At 45.1% G+C, this 23,239-nt stretch overlaps 3 protein-coding genes across 3 annotated transcripts in view; 2 read left to right on the forward strand and 1 right to left on the reverse strand.

Annotated features, from left to right (window-relative positions):
* The first annotated feature begins 544 nt into the window (after positions 1-544).
* LOC306979656 (class E basic helix-loop-helix protein 40-like) lies at positions 545-3,917 on the forward strand. Its single transcript, XM_079578694.1, has 5 exons — positions 545-692; positions 814-877; positions 1,069-1,176; positions 1,598-1,721; positions 1,817-3,917. Exons 1-5 carry the CDS (start codon positions 619-621, stop codon positions 2,698-2,700), a joined length of 1,254 nt encoding a protein of 417 aa, XP_079434820.1. The 5' UTR covers positions 545-618; the 3' UTR covers positions 2,701-3,917.
* Positions 3,918-6,099: 2,182 nt separating this feature from the next.
* On the reverse strand, positions 6,100-14,961 carry ttll3 (tubulin tyrosine ligase-like family, member 3). The gene is made up of 14 exons (XM_079578832.1): positions 14,926-14,961; positions 14,736-14,833; positions 14,078-14,243; positions 12,816-12,871; positions 12,584-12,712; positions 12,256-12,370; positions 12,044-12,142; positions 11,420-11,600; positions 10,212-10,360; positions 9,902-10,139; positions 9,018-9,239; positions 8,644-8,857; positions 7,437-7,739; positions 6,100-6,561 (listed from the first exon to the last, which is right to left on the reverse strand). Exons 1-14 carry the CDS (start codon positions 14,939-14,941, stop codon positions 6,148-6,150), a joined length of 2,400 nt encoding a protein of 799 aa, XP_079434958.1. The 5' UTR covers positions 14,942-14,961; the 3' UTR covers positions 6,100-6,147.
* Positions 14,962-16,201: 1,240 nt separating this feature from the next.
* Positions 16,202-23,239, forward strand: part of slc4a8 (solute carrier family 4 member 8) — a 46,893-nt gene continuing 39,855 nt past the window's right edge. The window contains exon 1 of the mRNA XM_079578964.1: positions 16,202-16,484. Coding sequence (XP_079435090.1) covers positions 16,449-16,484 — 36 coding nt within the window. The 5' untranslated portion in view covers positions 16,202-16,448. The remainder of the gene's footprint in view (positions 16,485-23,239) is intronic.

The following is a 23,239-nucleotide window of genomic DNA, read 5'->3' on the forward strand; positions in this document are numbered from 1 at the left end:
GCGGCGGCTCCAGCGCGTAAACGCTGTTATTGTGCTTTTCTTTTTTTCTCCTTTTCTTTTCTTTTTTTTTTTTTTTTATTGGCGGAAGGTCGGTTCATTTGAGCGCTCGCCCGCACGTTCTCCCGCCCCCCCTCCTCTCCTCTCTCTCTTCTCTTCTGTCTCGCCCTTCTTGTTTCCATACACTTCAGCATGGCGATACACGGGATCGGCTCCGCTCCGCCCCCCGCGCTTACGCCGAACCCCTTCCCACCAATCGGGCCCCTGATCCGGGGGACGGGGGGGCGGAGCGACGGCCCGAGCTCCAGCGCCGTTTAACACGTGAGCCTCATGTGACAGAGGCAGGTCAGGCTGAGCGCAGAGTCGGTTCGGTTTATTTTACTCCTCGCTCTGTCTCTCCCCACTCTCCCTCCCGACACGCGCCGGGGCCAACTCTCCACGTTCACTCGCAGAAACTGCCCCAATCCACGAGCCCTGCCGACAATAATGAGATATTTCCTCACAACTGTTGGACTTCTGAGCGCGTTTTAGCCGGTTTTGGACTCTCTTTTCCTTTTGGGGGGATCGCTTTTCTCTTTGCAAGTTTTGGAAGCGCGTGATTGGAATTACCCGCCGGGGAAAATGGAGAGAATCGCGAGCTCGCAGCCACATCCTCCGCCCGTGTCCAAGCACCACTCGGATCTGTCAGACGGGGGGTAAGTCAGCCGCACGTTCGGATCTCTCACTGACACGGGACTGAACGGTTTGCCCGTGCGCGCGCCGCTACAAAAGTGCCATTTTAACAGTCGTTTTGTTTGTTTTTGTGTGCGTGTGTAGGCTGGATTACCCCATGTACGTGTACAAACCGAGACGTGGCATGAAGAGGAGCGAGGAGAGCAAGGTCAGTACTGTGATATTTCTCTCTCACGCATTACGCGCAGCCCGTGTTGACTTAGCCCGTCCCGCTGGCAAGTGCGCTCCCGCGGCTCCATAAATGGCTGACCTAATTCCTGCGATGACATAACAGCCCGGACTCTCCCACCTCGGGTTCACGCACTCAACAGTTGTTTCCTTCTTCTCATCCTTCTCCAGGACACGTACAAGCTGCCCCACAGACTCATCGAGAAGAAGAGGCGCGATCGGATCAACGAGTGCATTGCGCAGCTGAAGGACCTGCTGCCGGAGCACCTGAAGCTCACGGTGAGTGTTTCTTTCCGCTCTGTGTCTCCTGAACGGCGAGAACAGGATCGCTTTGCCTGCGCTGCTGTGCGGTGTGGAGACGTGGGTTAGTGTAGTGGCATGCGCCCCCGAGTGGCTGTCTGGCGAGGTTGCGCGCTCGGGCGCCCTGTGCGTCAGCGGCGGGAGCAGTCAATGAATGGAAAAAAGGGGGGCGTGGTCGTTCCTCGGCTCAATGGAGGAAAATCCAAGCGTGAATTAAATGTTTGAAAATGTGCAGGTTGGCTGGTTGTGCCAATTCTGCGCGCAATTCTACAAATTCTTCAAATGGATGTGTTTTTGGATTGCTTTAGCCGTCTGAAAGTTACTAAAAAAATGAGGATTCTACATTGAAATTTCGATCCTTTTACTAATGTGCATGTGTTTTGTTTTGTTTTCCCCATAGACTCTGGGCCACTTGGAGAAGGCTGTTGTCCTGGAGTTGACACTGAAGCACGTCAAGGCCCTCTCCTCCGTTCTAGAGCAGCAACAGCAGAAAATCCTGGCCCTTCAGAATGGCCTGCAAATCGGTGAGAGAGCGTGCACACTTTTAAAGGAGCACACAAACAGGATTAGATGATGCAAATGTCCCGTGTGCTCAACGAGTTGTCTTTTGCGGTTACAGAGCAGCCGGTCGTGAACCAGGAGAAGTCGGAGGAGATGTTCCGCTCCGGGTTCCACATGTGCGCCAAGGAGGTCCTGCAGTACATCGCCAATCACGAGACCGACCGGGACTTCAGCCTGTCCCACGTCATCAACCACCTCCACAAGGTCGCCACGGAGGTGCTCCAGCCGCCCGCCCGCCCCGGCACTCCCTCCACCCCGCGTTCGGAAGACGCCCCGTCACACGGCCAGGCCCAAACCCCAGGAGAGGTCCACCCGAGGCTGAGTCCGCCCCCGAAGCCCACCAGCGAGGGCTACGTGAAGAACTGCGTCTCTGTGATCCAGAGGGCGTACGCCACGCAGAGCGGGGAGCAGAGCGGCAGCGACACGGACACCGACAGCGGCTACGGCGGGGAGCTGGAGAAGGGCGAATCCAGGGGTCAGGCGGGACGTCCCGAGTACTACAGCCAAGAGGGCCAGCTGAAACGGGCTTCGAGCGACAGGCAGGGCTCCCCCATCAAGCAGGAAGACGTCCCTCGACACAAGCGCCCCAGAGTGGAGTCGTCCGAGGATGAGGTGTCTTGCGGGGAGTCGTCGTCGTCGTCCTCGAGCGGCTACGGCAGCTACTCCAGCGTCTCCCCCACCCACGGCGGCCCCCCCCCTCACCCGCTCTGCATGCCTTTCTACCTCATCCCGCCGTCCGCCGCAGCCTATCTCCCCATGCTGGAGAAGTGCTGGTACCCCGGGGCCAACATCCCCATGCTGTACACGCCTCCCACCGAACGCCCACCCAGGGGGGACTCGCCCGTCCCATCCATCTCCTCCTCCCACTCCCCCATGGACTCGCCCGCCCTGCTGCAGGCGCTCAAGCAAGTGCCACCTCTGAACCAGGAAACCAAAGAGTGAAGAAGACGAGTCTATTCGCGTGAACGTTATGACACAGTATTAGTGGGAGGCGCGTAACCAGAAACTGAGCCATTTCAGACTTTATGTCCCACAACAAGACGCTTTTTTTTTAATGTTGAGAGTTCATTTAGCCTGGCCAGCCTTCCTAACTTTATTCTGCTTTATATCACCTCTAATCTCAAGGAATCCAAACAAGTGCAATTTTCAACCAGTCTGGGAAAAAGTAGGCGATACAAATATAGCATCTCTCTATGTCTTAGTACCAGAATAGCCTGCCCCATTTTAGTAGGCCTCTTTAAGAGGTTTGATTGGTTGATGGAAACAGGTTATTTGGAAGAGCATCACTTCACTTTGAAAACTCAATGAGCTACAAATATACTATTACAACCTTTGACGAAGTTTTTCTCAAATGGAAGTGGGTTTTGCTGGCCAGGCTACTTTGTATGCACTCTTTAACCGAATGTTCTTCTAAATGTATCCGATAAACTGGACCTGCCCTCCTCTCTTATGGATGAATGTAGAGAAAGACATTTTAAAGATGCTGCTGATTCGAAATTTTGCAGAAGACACTTTTTTGTTTTGCGTCTTTATTTTTTTGCCATCCCCACTTTTTTTTTTTTTTTTTTTTTTCATGCACCAAATGTTTTCAGCGACACGGACTCCAAAGTTCCCATCACACTGGGCACTCTTCTTCTATCTCTATGGCACACTGTGTTTCTTGCACGTGTGTACAGAACACCTGACCACAATGAATGCATTCTGAAACAGAACACAAGTTAACAGTTTTATGTAATTACTGTCCATAGCATCGTTGTACATTTCTATTTTTGATACCCGTTCTTGTTCACGGACAGAGACGTTAGCTGTAGGAGGGACAGCGGAGGGTTTTCTTGTATATTTGTGTGCATACTGTAGCACTGTGCTGGACCTGCGTATCTCAAATCAAACCTGGTGTTTGTATTTGCTGTTGCCTTTTACTGGTGAAGATAAAGCTCTCTTTATTCCCTCTGTACATTACTGTGAGGACACTGCAGTTTGGACGAGGAGGAGGACGTGAATGTCAAAGTTTAACCAGAGGACTAGTTTTCTATAGAAAGAGGTACTTAAGATTTTATATTTTGGGACCTACCTGAGAGATGTATGATGTAAATACTGTATTTTGACTATAAATGTTGATATACAATATAAGTGTATTAATAAAGTATTATTTTTCCCGTGGAAAAGAGCTCAGTGTCTGATTACTATTTGAGAACACAACAGTAAGTTACTCGAGACTTTTACTTACTATTTTTATTTAACCACACACACTTCTTTTTACTTTTAATTGCACAATAAAAAGTCAGTTTAATTTGTTGTCCAGCGGTAGTCTAGGGCATTAAAGTCATAAAATCAATTGAGCCAAAATGAAAGCCTTATATGTCATTAAAAAGCATTTAATTGGATTAAAACTAGCATTAATATAAACTTTGTGTAAAGTAAAGCCATTTCTGAACTATTTTTCTTGAATAGATTTATCAAAAATCCAAAGGTTCTGGTCTAAAACACATTCAGCTCCAGTTTTGGCTGAAATTTTGCCCTATGTTTTCCTCATCAATTTCCCATTGTGTCTAATTTGCTTCTTGATAACAACATTTCCCCCCTTTTTTTTGTTTGTGGCGTTAAATAGTATTTGGGCAAAGAAGCAGAACATTTGACTTCCTGCTACCTGTATAAACCCTGTCGTCATCTTTGTAGTATTAGTAGAAAGAGGAGCAGCAGTAAATAGTCTTTTTTACTCCACAGTTGTGTATCTTTTAAGTAAAAATACCAGAATTAGAAGTAAATTAGATGTCATTCTAATTTTATTCAAGAAATGTATGAATTGCTTTATATTTGCATAACAATACGTATGGAATGATACTGTAAAGTTTCTGACAACTTTAGCAGATTGTGAACCGTTGTCAAATTCCAGTTATTAGCAACAGTGTGAGGTAATCTGCTTTAATCTGTAATAATCTGACTCCACATGAGCCAGGTCAGCACAAATGGGTTTAATCTCTATGGGCCGAAACAGAATATTTCAAAATGACACAGCACAGTAAAAGTGCTTTGACCAGCAGTGGTTTGCAGTCTCTCCTACCTTAAATAACCAAATTGTGTGGCAGCTTTTCTGTGTGAAGTTTGGGTGGTTTGCACTATGGTCTGGAGCTAAAACATGCATAATAGGCAATCCTCCAGATGGGTGCTCTCGGGAGTGGTTCTTAAAGTGGAGGTCAGGACCCCTCGGGGGTGAAATAAAAAGAAAAATGCAACTGTTTTTAGGACATATTTTTTGTGTGAAACGGCATATCATTTATGAAATGTGTGAAATAAAAAAACAGTACATACATATGAACTCTATTTTCAAAAATATTTTTTTAAAGTAGCAAAAGAGGCAGTAACTTTATGTAATGGGGTCCCGAGTTGTTTACGTGTAAACTTTTGGGGTCCCAGCCCCCAAAAAGTTTGTGAACCCCTGCTCTAGGGAGCTAAGATCTTAGCTCAAGATCAGGTAGTCCTCGGTTACTTTTACTCAAGTACATGTACTTGAGCTGTAATGTCTTTCTCTGTAATTCTCAGTAATACTATTCCCAAAATACTTCCCAGATGATTTGGATGGCTACTTTTCACTTCACAGTAAGTTTTAATGATGAAACTGTGGTGACAAGAAAGTGTGTACATCTGGTGTAGTTGTGGAAGTAGCAGCCGTTGGTGAGAACACTGATGTATTTTTAGGCAGTGGCTAATTTGTGTTTTGGCACCTAGTGCTTACACACACACAGAGCCTGAGGCCACTTGTTATTTTGGCTAAAAGGACAATCGTTTGCGTACAAAGCGCATGCTCCGCGTCCTAACCAAATAGCAGTATCTGTTCATTGACGTCTAATTGCAAAAGTATTTTTTTGCTTGTAAGTTGTAGAAATCGGCAAAGAAATATTTTGTTGGGAGAAAATATGTAAATAAAAGGAACCATGACGCCATCTGCTGGTGGATATACATACACTACAGCAGGGGTTTGGGAGAACAGGTGACCTACAACTCACCTCATTTAGGGAGGATCTTAATGTTTACGGCTTTTGTTGGTCGTGCAGTGTAACCCATTTCATCTTGTAATCTGCCACTGATCAACAATACAATTAATACATGACAAATCTCCTAAAATGAAAGTGTAAAGAAAGGTATTCAAGTCCTCAAAAGCTTATTTTATTTCCAGTTTACCTTTAAATGTGGACAGGAAGTTGCCTACACTCTACCAGAGGTGTCTGTTTTCTTCGAGGCTCATAGTAAGTTTAAAAAGCTTGTGTCAGGCTCGAGAATGGCATCTGACAAGCGTTCCAGTTACTACACACTGGGAAGTGGGTGATTTGCTGTGATGGCAGGTCGTGGATTTTGCTCATACTGAACAGCAACAAGCCTCTTCAGTCCTGCTCACAATTTGGGTTCACTTTGAAGCAGAAGTAACTGTTTCCTCTGAGCGCTCGAATGAATGGAGTGAAAAGTTGGCTTTCGACTGGGAACTGTCCTGGCTATGACGTTGGTCCTTAGGCTGAAAACTTCAATAGACGGCAGGAGTTTTTGAAGGGGAAGGCCGGGACATATCCGGCACTGCGCGTCCAGAGCCGTATGGGGCAGAGTGAAGCGGTGGGAGGCGCTGAAGTTTGTGTTCGTCCTGGTTTGGGACACAGCGGGGGGGTTGAAGGAGAAGGACAGGCTCCGCGGGACCAGGGGGGCTGTGGTTGTGCTGTGGCCCAGACGGCGAGCCTTCCTGTGGGGTTCGGTGTGAGCTACGAGAGGCAGCTCGGGGGGGATACCGTGGCGGGACTTGAACGCAGAGGATGGGAGCTGGAAAAGAAGACAGTTCAAAAAATATTTAAACTCTACGGTCTCGTTCTTTCAGAAAAGTCAAATGTAGCCGCCAAAATAGTCAATATGATCATAATTCAAAATCATGGTAATTGTTTTTCACTTTCTATGGCAGATCAAATGCCTAATGTTTGAAAAAATAAATACAATAGACCCAATAATGTATTTGTCTTTATAATCCACATCATCTCATTTTGCGTCTCTGCACTTGTTAGTTGTATTTTGCATAAAACAAACAAACAAAAAATCCTCCTCATCTCAACATATTTTGAACCAAGCCAGCCGTATATTCTCTTCCTCTCGGGACACGGACAGTGTTTAACTCGCAGTACAAGTTTGTAGTTTGTCATGAGAGAGCTTAAAAAGAATTTGGCTTGAATGCTGAATCAAGCACATGAGGCAGCGCGATGTAAAGGGTGATGAGGGAGGAAGAGGTGAGGAGGCTGTGAAGGAGAAGCAGCAGCCACTTTTTTCTGAGCGACGCCCTCTTGCTACTGACTGCAGGTACTGGCGCAGCACTTGAGCGCATGCTACATTACAGCCTCGTCTGGACCAATGCTGTTGTTGCTCCAGACAGAAGATAGGGCCATGAGCTTAATATCGCTCTTTTGAGTCCTGGGACCAAATGAAAGATTATAAACTTGTCATGGTCTACTCAAAATAATAATACTTATTAAAAAAGGAAACAAAATACAATGATCAGGGTCTGACAATTGGCCTCATTGATATCATTTAGGTGTTAATTATGGGGGCGGCAAACAGGCTTTTCTGAAACACAAATTTGATTCTCACAAATGGCCAGAGAACACGAAGTACAGATGGACATTTCTTTTTAATTGCAGTGTTTTCCCGACCTTAGCTGCCGCCCTGACTTCCTGTCCGCTCTTGGCCGTGTACAGCGTAGTCTGCCTCCGCTTCTCCGTCCTGTTCTCTTTGTTGGTTTGGGCGATGGATGCGAGCGTGAGAGCCTTCTGCACTGAGGGCTTGTGGGTAATGTCCCCCTCCTCTGGACAGGGTGGGCCTGGGACAGCATCAGAGGGGGCGGGGGCGGGGGCGGAGACGCACACGGGAGGCTTCTGGACAGATTTGTGCTTTCTGATTGAAGCGCCTTCGATCAGCAGGTTCACCCCCACGTACTGAGGGACCTCCACTGCAGGCTGCGATTACAAACGCATTATCAACACCAAAAACAAGATGTGTTCATTCATATTCATGGATTTATCTGATTTATTTACTTAGATTTTGTTCAAGTTCTGCTAACTTAGTATGTGTTTTTGTCCATGTTTCTAAAGATAATACTTATTCCTAGTTATTTTTTATTTTTTTTAGTAATCTATAAATCTCACACAATGTATTTAATGGTATCAACAAAACTGCAACGAAGAACGTGTTTAAGACGACAGCTGTACTTAACATACAATAGTTGACTACTATTAGCATGAAATATTCGCCATTTACATTTACCACCGTTTTTCCATACTGAGATATGTTCTTACCTTAGCTTTGACGAGTTCTTTAGGACCTGTCTGATCTTCCCCCGTGCCTTCAGTCACGTAAACACAGCGCAGACGGCGTTAGCATTTAGCCTCTCCCTCTCTCCTCTATAGCTCCAAAACAGGTCAAGATAGAAGCTACCAAGCTCTTCCACGTTTTCCCTATTTAAATATGGTTACGTGAAGTGTTCCACTACAAAGTATAATTACACAAAATTAAACAATGTGGATTTTCTAAGCGGATAAAAGGGGGAACTATATTGTAAGGCGTAATAATACCAGGAGTAGTTCGAAATCCGTGCAGTAATCTTCACTTTACTGTGCGGATGCCACGATGCCTCGCTGTGTTTACGTGACTGAAGGCACGGGGGAAGATCAGACAGGTCCTAAAGAACTCGTCAAAGCTAAGGTAAGAACATATCTCAGTAAGGAAAAAACAGTGGCCTATTCCTATAAACATAGTAATGATTTAATGTATTCTGAATATTTGATTACTTATAAGGCTTATTAGAGCAGAGTTAGTGCTTCCTCAAACTTTTCTTTTGCCAGTAGCCAGTATCTCCTTCACCTGTTTGTAGATGAGCTGGAAGCCCCCTGTACAGGCATTGGGATTGGCTCGTCGGTCCAGCACCACTCTGAGCGTGTCTCGCTGCACGGCGGGGCAGAGGCGCGCCGTCACCTCGGTGGAGCAGGCCATGGTGGGACTGGAGTTGATCTCCAGCAGCCACGGCCTGAGATCCCACCCCAGCATGAAGTCCGCCCCGTAGATGGCAAAACTGGCCCTTCTCACACACACACAAAGCTCTAGTTAATTCATTCATTTAAGCAGCAGTTATCGGTACAGAAGACAATTGACATCACACACATCTAATCACTATCGCAATACTCAAAAATCCTGATCAGATATTTTCCAGAATCATTCATCTCCACAACGCGGCGTACCTTCGTGGTACCACTAAGTCCTGGGCGGTCTGCAGCGCCCTCACCACCGCCTGCTTCATCCCTGGGACGACCACGCTCTCCCACTGCCCCTCGCGGCCCTGCCCGGAGAGGAAGCTCCGAAACTGGGCACACGACCACATGTTGTCCTCGGGCAGAGCTGGGTTGCGGTCCTTCGAGGGCTGGAAGTGCTTCTGGATGGAGTTGTTGCACAGGTGGACTGAGCTGAGGGACAAAACAATTAGTTCGTATTATACTGTTGCCTGTCATTTGTTGCAGTTGAGGTAAGAAACATAAACTATCATGAAGGGGGACAGATCAATCCCTAGTGAGTCAAAAATGTTAGATTAGGAGCAAAAGGTTTAAAAAGGTAGCAGGTCAGACGGGAGGAAGCTCCATGGTGGAGAGGCAAAACAGCTTTTAATTCTTTACAATTCATTCTGGAAAACTTTTTAAAAATGTTGAATTGCAAACTTGTATTAGGTTAGCTATACTGCAGATATGTGGGTAATATCTCAATGGAGGCTTCATTCATTTCTTATAAGACCTGTTTTATCTGTATCTCTTGAATACAGCCACCTATCTGTCCAGCAACTTGAAGTGCAGTAAAATGAAGAGGCTCTGGCTTTTGGCTCACTACCTGTTAGCCAAGTGGGGGATAAATTATACTTCAAGGCAAATGTTTAAGAAATATGATAATAATCACCGTTATCAAGTTATTTTATTTTCCATTCATCATAAAATGTTGACAGGAAGGAGTCTTTACCCTTACTGGCCAACAGGAAGTGCCAAAAACATTCTATGCACTGACCCTGTAAAGTCTAAAAGTCCATGTACCACCACAGTAGCACGTGTTGAAGGCTGTATGTGTCGAGTGCCTGTGAGACCTGTGCAGGTTCTTGGTGGAGTAGGGCTGGGTGGAGAAGCGCAGGTAACACTCCCTGTAGAACCACACAGTCAGAGGGTTCCAGTCCGTCACCAGGAACCACTGGCGCACATCAAACTTTGTGTCATGTACCAGCAGGGGGCGCTCCAGGTACTTCTGCACCACCCACCGATTCTCCCTCACATTGTCCTTATCCACCAGGGCTATGATGTCGTCCAGACGGTTCATACAAATAATGCCTGGAGGAAAATAATAAAAGATAAACTCCCCCCCCCTTCATATTCCTGTGTTATGTTTCACGTGGGTCTGACCTCGGCCCCTGGACTTGGCCCCTGGCTTGATGATCCAGATGTTGTTGACTCCGTCGGTGTCGAATTGAGGACACACCTCTCTGAGCTTTGTCAACATCTGCAGACAGCGCTCCGCGAACATGTCAGCGCCTCTGATCTCAGCACCATGACTGTGCAGAGGAGGGGAGGAGGGTTTAAAGCAGTGGCTCCCAAACTCAACACACAAAAAACCTCTCTCTGACTAGAACTAACCCTGATCTAACGAGACTATAGTCAAATTTGGTCTAAAATAAGACTAAACTGTGACCAATGATCATAAATAGTACAAAACATAACGTAAACAAGCTGCAACTTCCCTCTCTCTTGATACAGCTGCATTTTTTGCCTTTTCCTGCCAACTGCATTTGTGGTTACTGTGTTCCACATTGTTTCCTGAATACTTTTGTACATCTGTGCCGTATTTTTGTGGAGTTCGGCTGATTTTTTTATTACTGCAAAGAGTCCACACTGGTCCTGAAGAAAGCAGCTTTTTACAAGTAAACAAACAGCTAGCTCAAGAGCTAAAGACATTTGAGAACTACAAATTTCTTCTTCTGAAACACTGAAGAAGCACCTAGAGCCCCCACACCTGCAGCACTGTGGAGGCGTCACAAGAGGAGCTAAAGGAAGCAAGGAAGAGACAAACGAGGAGGTATCCGGGCAAGACTCGCAGCTAAGCCACACATGCCTCCTGTCCCTACTGTTGTTCTGGCTAATGGACGATCACTGGAGAATAAAATAGATTAACTGCTGAGGTCTTCCCAGAAGATGGTGGGAGACTGTTGTGGGGCGGAGGGAGCTGCTCAGGAGGAAGAGAAAGGAGCTGACCAGTGCAGGACACCACGCTCTGAAGGCAGCCAGCCAGGTTTCCTCCAGGTACAACAGTTTCCCCTACCTCCCGAACAATGCTGGTCAGATTGGCCCACATTGGTCTAGCATGTGAACACAATTTCGCTTTACGGTTGTACAATGACAAATAAAGCACTTATTTATTTACTTACTTAAACTTGTCTAAGTAGAACAAAGGCTAGAAGTGTGATCACACATGAAGCATCCCATGTACCGCAGTTTGAGAAACGCAAGAGCAAATGGAACAATGAACCCCCGTTGTTCACTTAAAATCATTGATATTTCAAAAAAAAACAGTAAGTCTTCTGAGTAAAAACAAGTGCAGATGATTTAGTACCCACTGAACGACCAGGTAGAATTCCTGTAGAAAGCCGGCCCATTGCTGCTCCTCTGCGGACGGAGGGGTCTGCGCAATGCGGTCGATGTCACCGTGATCCAAGTCGATGAGGAACTCTTGGCACACACGGAGCGCGGTCTCGATGATCCCAGACTCAACGCTGCACCGTTTTCTGCTCCCTGACTCTAAAAGACACATCACAGGGGTCCAATTAGACTTATTAGCTCCTCTGAAGTCGGCTAAAGCCTGCCACTTGAGTGAGTACAACCAACGGAGCAGAAAGCCATTGAGATCTGGAAATACTGTATCCCACTTGGGACTGTAAACCGGGGAGAGGGAGCATGCAGCTTTCTCACACCTGGGATAGAGTTTTAAAGATGGCAAACTGCAGATGGAGCATTGTCCTGGTACTAAAGCAGCTGACCAGACATCACAACGACATCACAAAACACTTCTGAGGAATCAAGCAGAGGGCAGCCGAAACATGTCAAGGTTTGATACAAAAAGACAGTTCGGGCTTCGAGAATTATCGAATATTACTGACACATCACAGGTATTATATATATATAACATAATGGTTGGTTTAAAAATGCTATTGTTAGTGTATAATAGTTTGGATTGTACCCACTGTAACGGCTCTGTTGTTTGTCTGCTTGGGCCGCCTCTTTATCCTGAGTCTCCACCACATACTGCAGCAGACTGGTGCAGGCCGTCCTCCTGAAGTCCTCTGTACGACCATGAAAGCAGCATTTGTCATATCTTATCATGTCATTCAGTTTGCTGAGATCAAAATGATATTTCTGTGGTGGTAGTGGTATGGCAAAAAGGTTGTCCACAGACCTATGAATGCATGCTTCTCGTCCTCTGCTCCCAGTACGTAGCACCGGGGAAAGAAGGTGTCTGGATCGGCTGAATCATACCACTGCAGGTTCCTCAGGTTCACACACAGCCCCACCTGTGCAAATCGAGAAGTAGATGGGCTTCAGATGATGTCGTCACAGTGTCACAACACGCTATGGGCCAGTAGCGTAATAAAGACACAGTGTGGAACATTTATCTTGGAGATGAGCTGGAGAAGTGCAGTGATTTTTTTAATAACAACTGATAAAGGAATCTAGACACCCATCTGAGAGAGGGCCATTGTCATATGCTGGAATCTTGAAACAACCTTAGTGGTAAAAGTGGCAGCGTTTTCGTAGTGGTTGGTCATTTGGTCTTTCCGCAGCGAGTGCCAGTCGATGGTGTCCCTCCGCGTGGTCCAGTAGAAGAAGATGGTTTCGTTGCGCACCATACGGGACTACAAAATTACAAGTTCGCACACAAAGGAAAGGATTAGCCGTGGGCATAATGAGACAGTGGTCAGATAATGACCACAGAGGTGTCGGGTTGGAGAGACTCACCATGAGGTCGGTCATGTCATCACGGCTCTCCTCTTTCTCGTCTTCCTCCGCCACATCTAAGGAGATAAAGTGAGACATGTGTGAAGTGACGTGTGTCAGCACTCCGGTCACTGGTGATTCCACTAGGGCTTCACAACACCACCTTATTTACATTTTGTTGCATCGCTAACCTGAGAATTTGGAGCCACCGCCATCTTAACAAACCTTTATGATACACCTTGACGTTTTTTTTTCAATCTGATATTAATTTTAATTTACATTAACCTGTTGACAGGAAGTTGTCGTTACCCTACACTGGCCAACAGGAATTTCTGTGCACAAAGCCTGCAGGGCCACGGTAAACTGGTGGAACATCCAGCTTTGGCGGCCATTTTCTGAATGTGAATTCTACTCAAGAACTCATGTAAAATAATGGGGGATCTGGTTATTTTGGTGATTTTCTTTAAATTTACCATGTTCATTTGACTTTTTGTTATTGTGTGCTATCTAACATCCATGTTCTACTGCAAAAACTAAGGGGTTAAATAATTAAATATATATATATATATATATATATATGTGTCAAGAACACATATATATATATGTACTTGAGTGACTTTCCGATGAAATTGTACTTTTTAGAGTAATTCTATCATACAGTACTTTTTACTTCTACTTCAGTAAAATGATACTGAAGCATCTGTACTTTTTTACTCTTTCCACTGTGAGTGAGTTACAAAATGCTTCATTTTTACAAAATGGATGAAGATCGTCTTGTTTTAGAATTTTTCTTCTTTCTGGGAATTTTCTCTGGAAATATCATGAATTCCACATAGCCATTTATGGCGAAAATAAATCTGACTTTTTTGCTCAGTTACTCACACTCACACATTTTCTCCAAGAGTACTTTTTTACTTTTATTTCAGTAAATATTTGGGCCACTACTTTTCACTTACATTTGAGTAAACTTATTTAAAATGATGAAGTAATGTTACTCTTACTTGAGTAAATATTGTGGCTACTCTAGCCACATCTGCCCTGAACGCTAATAATCCAATCACCAGGTAAAGGGTTGTTTAAGTATGTACTACTCCTGTTACAGCCGGTAAACACAAGCGCGGTAATCCTTCTACATTTTTAAGTAATGCAGTGCAACAAGATGAGGGCAAGATCGTTTTAATGGTTCCTTGACTCAACGCTGAAACTTAAAGGGGCTTTAGAGATGATTTGCCTGTTCATACATCTATTGATCTTACACATGATAAATAATAACTGCCATTTACCAGCAGCATCCGGACTGATCTCCCCATCCTCGGCCTCCTCCTCCCCCGGGCTCTGACAGCGAGGCTTGTGGAGCGCTCGGGGCTGGCGCTTCTCCACCCAGCCCCTGGACCGCAGGGCCTGCCGGATCACTGGGTACGGGCCCTGCACTGAAAAGACTTTATGCAACTGAAACAAAAGAGATGGAGAAATACGACGGAGCTGTTATCAAATGATATATATGATCTTTTTTCTTTTGAAGATTTGAAAATTCTGGTTTTAAAAGAGATGGAAATAAAAGTTATGAATATCGTTGTGAATGACTTATTTTATTAAACAACCAGAGCACACTTTGGCAAGACACTGAAAAGAGTTGGTCGGTGTGGTTCTTGGCACAGATTGGCAGCCACACCCCTGGAGAGGTTTTGTTACAGCATTATACTACCAGCACCAGTATGCAGAGTGAATGAATAATGTAATGCAATGCAATGTGGGTATCATGAAAGGCATTAAAGGCATGATCAGCGCACTTCACTACCTTATCTGCGCACACTGGTGTTTGAAAATATGAGCATAAAATCCCTGCATTTGCACAATCTGCAATGTGATATTCATTTGGGCTGCCATTCATCAAGACTAAAAACTGAATGAGTTGAGAACCAGTGTAAAGTGTCTCCTCACCCTGACAGCCTTCTCCACTAGAGCTTTGGCGGCCCTGATCCGGTCCAGTTTGATTGCAGGGAGACAGGGAACAGAGCGGTGCAGTGGTGGCTGCAATACTAACAACAAAACAACAAAATATGAAGACAACTTTATTTCCCCAAGAAGCACTTTGTAAGAAGTGGTTTAAGCACTAGATGTTCATACACACCTGGCATCTGCTGCATATTGGAATCTTCAAAGGGACAGTCTGAGGGAAATGAGCCTAAGTCATTCTGAATTGCAAATAAATAGCTTAATAATAATAACAATAATAAAACCAGTCGCATAAATATAGCCAACACTTTGACAAGCTTTTACCTGCATGTCCAAAAGGATCCCACGCTGTCACTGGTTTAACTTAACGTTACATAACCATTAGGTTAGTTAAGTGGGTCTGAAGACATCTCAGTCTGGGCTCACAGCACAGGCAGACATGGCTGCAGACAGGACGACGCTGGAACTGGTTGCTCTGGCTGACAAACATGCAAGAAAACATTACTTGACCTGCCATGGCCTGGTTTACAGAGGCGATCGTCCCACGTGAGGCTTGAGACGTCTTGACACGTCTGTCTCAAGCCCCACGTCTGTTGCTCAAGGTGTTTCAAATAAAATACGCACCAGAAGACTCTCTGCCCGATTCTGCAGCCGCTTCACGACACTCGCACAGTTCCCATGACAACCCGCTCGGCTGTTTACGGTCGTCATGGAGACTGACCGGTTTCTCGAGGAGCGCAGGTGAACGGTCAGCTGCGCCTGTCCAAACTGCGCATGTGCCGGAGAAAGTCGCGCTTATCCCCCCACGTGGGAAAAGGACAGAGGCGCTCACTATGAGCGCGCGCAGCAGGCGCAGTAAGACACGAGCCTAGAAGCAAACCCATGGAGCAGCTGCTGCAGCAGCTGAGAGGCTGAACTCTCCCCCTTCCCTGCAACCTTTCACTTAGCCTACATGTGTCCCTTCCCCTCAAAGTCACTGATCTCCAACTCCGCCTTCCTCCATTGTGCAGCAACACCGTTGTGTCAACGATACACTGTTTTATTTTGATCGTGTTGGTCCAAGTCTTTTTTTCCCACTTTCAGAAACTTTGGTTTGGTCCATCTTCAGACTCAAATCACATGTTGTCATGCGTCATGCTTCCACCAGATGGCGCGCAAAGCTCATGTAACCTCTCACCAACTAAAGCTGACGGTTAAACGTGGTGTATTAGCCCCATTGTGTAATGCCACTAAGTGCCTGCTGTGTTTGATATCAAAATGCAGACAGTGGACCACGCGGTGTTGAGCCTGTAGAGACACCGTGTGAATCCGATCAGAATGATCATGTGGACCCTCTGCACTCTTATGACTGTAACCACCGGGCACTGCGCACAGGGCTCTGTAGGATCTGTGGAGCTCGTGGCCAGCACTGGGAGAGGGAGCAGCATTGCGTCGCAGGCTGTTCGCGCCTGATTGGCTGATGCAGCAGCGATGCTCTGTATCCTGCTCCACCGCAGGACAGGAGGAGCGCGCGCAGAGCAGCTCCAGTTCACACATGCCAGTGCCCTCCATCCACAGTTATGTTCACTCCCACCATGTCTGTCCGGACAGTAGCCGCAGAGAGCCTCTAGTGCCAGGGCAGAGCCTCGTCTTTCGCCGTCGCCAGAAGTCGAAGACACCTCACCTTCACCGCGCGGACCGCAGCTGAAGCACCACAACATGTCCAAAGAGCCCGACAGCCTCCTGAGCTACCAGGTAAAGCCCGGGGCAAAGCCCGGGGTAAAGCCCGGGGCAGCGCGCACCTCTGACCACTGCACTGAGCGGCTGCAGCTTCCAGAGTTCACCTTGTTCTCTCAGTTTGAACTGCACAGAATGTTTCACATCACCTCTGACAGTTTCTGAAACATTCAGTCAGACTTTGTGTTAGTTGTAGACAGAGATGTTGGTTTGTGGAGATGACTTGATGTCTCCGCAGGTGCGCAGTTGTGTAATTTCTCTTGGATGTTGTTATTGTTGTGCACCTCGAGCACGTGCAGCGGCAAAATGAGTCACCCACACTCTGAAACCAGCGCACCTGACAGAAGCCTTTACGCGCAGATTCAAGCCCAGGTATGGCTGTTAAACGCTGTGGATTATAATGTGCAGCCATAGGTGATCCCGAACGCTTGAGCCACACGTGTTGTCGCCTTTAGCAAGAAATGCGCGCTCATTTACCCTTATTTGACCTTGACGCCATCCTTACGACAGTGTGCAGCGCCTCCGCTCTGCTTTATGGCGGGGCGCGGGGTCAGAAGGTGAAGAGACACGGTGGGAATGGAATATTTGTTGCTTTGTTGGTGCGTAACGTGGCTGCTGTGGGCCATGGCGCGTGGCAAGAGGACAAACAGGGCATGGACCAGTTTAGCAGGAGACGGTTTAAGGTGTCAGGATAATTGGCATGAGAAACAGTCAAGTCCTGCCCTGATACAGAAACCAATGTTGGCAATGGGAATAAAAAACAACATAATAAACAACTATTATTGTGAAATGTTACATTACACATATCCAACATGTGTTTACTGCAAATACCACTGAGATTCCTAATCTCCATGTCAGGAGCCCAGAGGGGACCCGACAGACGATGTTTTAGTGAAATGGTAAATGGTCACATTTATAGGCACTCAAAGGCACTCTTTACATCAAGAAACCAGTCACCCATTCACTCTCACTCATACACCAGTGTGCACAGACGCCGGAGACAAGGTGGGCGAAGTGTCTTGCCTAAGGACACAACGACAGTGTGCACCTGTGGGATTTGAATCACTGATCCATCACAAGACAACCCGCTCAACTATGTGTAGGCAGAGGAAACCGAGCACAGATGTGATGTGGCAGATGTGGCCCTGCAGGTAAATAGGGAAAACGTGACATCTAAATATCGATTTGACTCTTTTCAAAAAGATTGCAGGCTATTTGTTAAAAAATATATAGTATTGCGAGTTTTGTTACCTTTTATGCATAAAAATGTCCAACAGCGTCTCTGTTTTCAGTGACAAAATCTGAAGAAGGCAGAGCCAGGTATTATTTTGCTGATGTATTAGATACAAAGAGTTTGGCACATTGAGTTGCCTTGAACATGCCTTGCCTTAATATTGTTCTATAGGCTATAGATTTTGAATAACAGTATAGTCAATAATATTATAGATTTCTGATAAGAGCTTGACTCTCTGTAGGTGTTACTTACTGTTACTGTTAAATGCACAAGTGAGATCAAATGACTTTTATTTTATTCTCCTGGTGTGAATGACAACAATAGTGTGTAGTCATGGATTTTCAAAATAGTGCTTCACAGATGGAGTAATTCTTCCCCATCAGCATAAAAAAGGAAAATCCCGGTGAAACCTTGTGAACACGGACATCTCTATAGGGCTACTGTCACCAGAATACATTTGCATTCGTTCGTGTCGAGCTCAATTGCCTCGGCATTAGAATGAGCTAAGGACGCTCCAATTTGCCCATCCTTTCTATCCTAATCAAGCGAATTGCAGTAAATCATGCAGAGACAGGACCAGAGGAGGATCGGACCAGGACAAATCATCCAGGAGACAGGAGGCCGAGAGGAAGACCAAGGCGGAGATTTATGGGCATAGTGAAAGGGGAAGAAGAGGGTGATCTGATTATGTGTCCCCGGCCAAAGCACTAGCCCCGGAATTACACAGAAAACAATTAGATCTGGGGCAGTGTGGTGACATGCAGAAGTGTGAGTCATGGTGTTGGTGGTGGTGGGCAGCGGCAGCAGTCACAACATGCCCCTCTCGCTCTCCTTCACACATTTGGACTGCTGTGTGTTGCAGAGACGTCGACGCAAACAATGACATGAACCACTTTCTGCGCCTTACAACAGGTGAAACCAAGTCGTATTTCAAAATTCATCTAAAGGGAAAGTTCAGTCTAACCGTTTGGCAGGATCTTCAAGACAGGGTGTACTCGCATTATAAGTAAACGACTTAAAGGTGCAATATGTAGCTTTTTGATGGAAAAAAAAAACAGTTTATATTTGTGCGTATTTGACCTTGTAGTGGCTCACTGACTCTGAGTGGTCAGCATGGTGCCGTTACTTTCCATCACAGTGGTCTCTACAACTACTCTCCAGGATCATTTGTTTTGTAGGTTTTCTGGTGAGAGGCTCCAGCAGCAGTGGAAACCTTCCAAATAATTGATCCAGGAGCGTCTTAGAGACCACTGTGATCGAAAGTTAAGGCGTCAAGCTGACCACTCATACAGCCACTGGGTCACTACAAGGTCAAATACGCACAAATATCAACTTTTTTTTTCCACATAAAAAGTTACATAACGCACCTTTAAGGGCTCCTAAAAATGTGGGAACCACAGCAGCACCAGACAGGGGTCAGCCCTTCGCCAATTTGGTGCCCTGTATGCAAGACTGGGCTTCTGCCTCCACAGACGAGTCACTATTGTCTTAAACCGAGTCCACATCACAAGTTCAGCCCATTTAAGAAGAGTTTTCTTATGGTTTTCCGAGCAGTTTTGAACTGCTTTTGAACTTAAACCATCATTTCAAAGCTTATTTATAAAACTGCAATTCCTCACAATTCTCAACACTTAAAGTCAACATATTTATTATGCATCGGTGTTGCTGTTGCTTCTATACAGAGAAGATAGTCTATGCAAGCAAATATAAATAAGACAGAGTAGACGGGGTCGTTAAAGCCAGCGCAGTCAGCATACGCCGCGCTTCAACAACTCTTCAGCACTGTTTCCTCCAGCGCAGAAAAGTCGCTACAACTGTTCTTGTTTGTTTGAACCTAGTGATCTTTAGCCATGGGATCTTGTGCTTTATTTTTAGTCTATCTATGCCTCAATCATATACCTTTTCTCCTAATTATTCTTCTGAAATCTATTCTTTTGAGTGAGAAATAGAGCGGACTTCCTTTATGAATCGCTTTGTGTCTCGGATTTTTCTAATTAGTCTTTTCCGATTGCACCAATCTGCACATGTCATTTGTTGATCCAGTTAAGTGCTGTTTATGGAGTACTTTTCTTGGATGTTATATATTATTGTTGGCGCCTCTGTGTGTTTGCAGCTCTCTGCCATTTCCGCTCTGATCTCTAGCTGTTAGAGATTAATTCAATAATGTGCTTTCATTCAAAGCTTTGTCTTTCAGGCCAGTGTGCTCAAAGAGAGAGCGGACGGGGGTTTCTGATCCTTGTTGATGCAGTTGTTTAACCGTTGTCTATATTAGAGCACAGTTTTTAAGGCTTTTTGAAACCGCTTTTGGTCTAGTTTTTTTGTTCTTTTGACAAACATGAAGTTTGTTTGGATTGTGATTTATTTTCTTATCATTTGAACTTGATCCAGGCCCAATGGTACTTGGAAGGTCAAATATTTTACTGAGGTTGTACATGGTGTGGACAGTTTGAGAGCCAGAGACTCTATTGCATAGAGTTATCAGTTCAGTGGCATGTAGAAAGGCAACTAGACCAGTAAATGGTCTACACAGCAGAAACTGGATTCTGTGTCAGAGTTTATATCCCTGTTTGTTGCTTCTGTGCACCAGGCAGTTTCATCCGGAATGATGTCTATTTTCAGATTTGTCCTGCTGAGAGAGTGAGAGAATGAGGGGAAAGTTTTGTGACCCAGAGCTCCTCAAACAAAAGATATCTTTGATTTCTTCTCTTGTACTCAGACTGTAAGACAGTACTGCGCTCACTCAACGGCTGCACAAAGAAGCATACACATACAGCATTACTTTTAATAACCTTTTCCCTTGGCCAAGGCAAGAAGACCACAATATCTTTTTTGTTGTCATAATGTGTTACGAGACTGAGGCGACGCACAGTTCAGATCATTGAAAAATACCCAAAAAATGACTTTGACTTTGCTGCGGGCGGCTCATGAACTGCTTGACCTGATTTGTAGCTTTACTGGGAACCAGGGCGTCTCCAGCTCGTCTCCATGGCGATGTTAACTAAAGGCAGCCAAACACATAAAAGATTTCAATAGGTTAGGTCCTCATCCAAATCCATTCTTTGATTACCCAAAGAATGGGTGGTGATTTTGAGTATGTTTTGTATTGTACAATCCAACATTTTATGCAGTGCCCCTTTAACATAATGGTCCTCAAGAAGAAGCAAAAAGTAGACCCAAGACTCATGTTTTATGTTTGAGTGTTAATTTAATCGGACTGACAAAACATATAATTACGTAAAAATTCGGATATCTCTAAAGAAAGCTCGATATAAAAATTAGGAATACCCTTAAAGCAGTAGTAAGTAACTTGTTTACCTTAATAAATAATTTCCGTAGTTCCTCTGGGGGTAATACAAGTGTTAATGGGATGATTCATCTCCCCCTGGTGTCTCTGGCCAGAAGCTAACAGGCTAATGGGCAGGGCTGGTCATCGGGAGATTCGGGAGTTTTCCCGGTGGGCCGACGCACTTTCGGGCCGGATGGGCCAATCACACCGAAATAAGGCCCATAATACCTTACACCGGCCCACAATTAACGGGAGTGGCCTTCAGAATCTCTATCATTACATTTATGCAATTATACGACTCTTCCACTAGAGGGGTGTGACGCCGTTTATACCCCTCTAGTGGCGCTTTCTTGAGTCATAGTTCCCAGATAATCTCGTATAATGAGCTATGGGCCTCTCAGACACAACACTCATGCCCCTCACATTGCGAATATAAGAGGAAATAGTTTATTGTAACTCCCTCCAGGACCCACGAAACCTTAGACCTCTATTTTTTGTACATTTAGACAAATGTTTGCAAAGAAGTGCATGCTGGGAGTTGTCAGGTGACTCTGTCTTGCCCCTCGTCGTCAGTGCAGTTTGTAAATCTTCTAGTTTCCATTGAAAGGATTTACAATGTTTGGCCTTTTTGGGACTTCTATCTTCACTCCACACCTCCATAGCTCCGTGGTGAGTTCTACCATTTAATCTTGAATCTACAGTGCGATAATTTGGTTGGTTTACTTTTGAGAAGTTTATTTGTGTTGCAGTCGTGAGAGGATCTTCATTAACGGAACACACATTTTAAGATTGTTAAGTAATTTTACAAAAGTTCCTTCAAGTTGTAAATGACAAGATTAAAGTGTTGAGTCTCTGAGGTGTTAGCTTGAATTCGGCAACTATTGTCCTCGATTTGTAGCTTATACTGTTCTAGTTCAAGCCAAGGGTTTATTGTTTTGCTCCTCACCTCGACTATTGCATTGAATATGACTGTTTTTTTGTTTTGTTTTTGGCGGGCCGGTCTTGACCCAAAAGTCCCGGGCCGATTTTTTCTGCCAGTCCAGCCCTGCTAATGGGCAAAGCTAATTGCGGGCTAGCAGCAGTATTTACAGCCAACTTTGAGTGAAAAAAAATATGAAATAATTAGATTTTATTCCTAAAGTCAGAAAAGCCGTCGCCATCACTTTGACCAATGGAACGAGCATTCCTGTGAACCGGCCATGTCAAGTTCAATCAGCAAGGAAGGTTGATCGTTTACTTTTAAAATGTCTTCCTTTCTCTCCTATTTCAAACTTCAACATTTTCAGTCTCCTCTATTTGCAAGTTTCATTCATTAAACGTTTATATTTTCATCTATCAACATTTTTTTTGTCTTTCACTAAGCTAACAATTCGTCTGAAATTTACTGTCCCGCCTGCTCGTGTTTCACTCTATTATTCACTCGATTGCCGCGTAGACAACCCAAGGACAGGCGGCCATTTTGAAAAGCATTACTTGTTGTTCGTCAGTGATTGGAGGTCGGTGGCTTGAAAGTGTTGAATGGAATTGCTCTTGAGTTTCAGCCTCCCCAGAGTCTGATCAGGCTGATAAGAGGCACAAAGACAAAAGAGACGTTGCCTGGAGATAAGTGGCAAAACAAGAATCTGCTAAGTCAGTGGAAATAAATTAAAAAACACTCTGTCACGAGGAGAGGGCAAAGGGCAAGCCATTTTTTTTTTATCAATCCATCAATGTAGTTTGGTAATTGAGTGGCCAGCTTTATGAACTGAGGAGAGCTGAGGTGTGAAAGACAGAGCCATTAACCTGTTCAAGGCATGTGACTGTTTCTTAATGCTAGTTACTGACCTGTGACCAGGGTGGGAACATGAAATTATGACTTCCTGAATAATTTTTAACCTGCTGACCAGCTACAGCTTTTTTTATTCAGCGGATGTCAATTTTCGGACCGCGATTTGGCCCATGTTCAGGTCAGATATCACTCCAGTCCCAACCTGATACTGCATAATGTGAAAGAAAGTGAGCAATGGTGTGTCAAATGACCTCATAAGGGCATTGTAGTATGGCTGAGGTATGGACCGGCAGCTTTCCAGTGTTGTTCAAAATGATTTACTTTTTTAAGTGCATATAGGTTTTACATGTTTTTCAAATTTTTACTTGATGGGATAATTAGGCTAAACACTGATCCCTATTAAACAACTGAACATAAAATGAATGTCAAACCCAACTTATTTTCTTTGGGAATGATGTGTGGTCAACCTTTGGTCTAGCCCCCCT

The sequence above is a fragment of the Gobius niger genome, assembly GCF_951799975.1.
Source record: "Gobius niger genome assembly, chromosome: 20".
NCBI classification, from domain to species: Eukaryota; Metazoa; Chordata; class Actinopteri; order Gobiiformes; family Gobiidae; genus Gobius; species Gobius niger.

Excerpts from the sequence above, each read along its gene's own strand:
- LOC306979656 (XM_079578694.1), top strand. The coding sequence starts at position 619 with ATGGAGAGAATCGCGAGCTCGCAGCCACATCCTCCGCCCGTGTCCAAG. Across the intron at positions 878-1,068 it reads AGAGGAGCGAGGAGAGCAAG|GACACGTACAAGCTGCCCCA; the intron begins GTCAGTACTGTG and ends ATCCTTCTCCAG. Across the intron at positions 1,722-1,816 it reads TCAGAATGGCCTGCAAATCG|AGCAGCCGGTCGTGAACCAG; the intron begins GTGAGAGAGCGT and ends TTGCGGTTACAG.
- ttll3 (XM_079578832.1), bottom strand. Across the intron at positions 14,244-14,735 it reads TAGTGGAGAAGGCTGTCAGG|TTGCATAAAGTCTTTTCAGT; the intron begins GTGAGGAGACAC and ends CTTTTGTTTCAG. Across the intron at positions 10,361-11,419 it reads GAATTCTACCTGGTCGTTCA|TCATGGTGCTGAGATCAGAG; the intron begins GTGGGTACTAAA and ends TCCTCTGCACAG.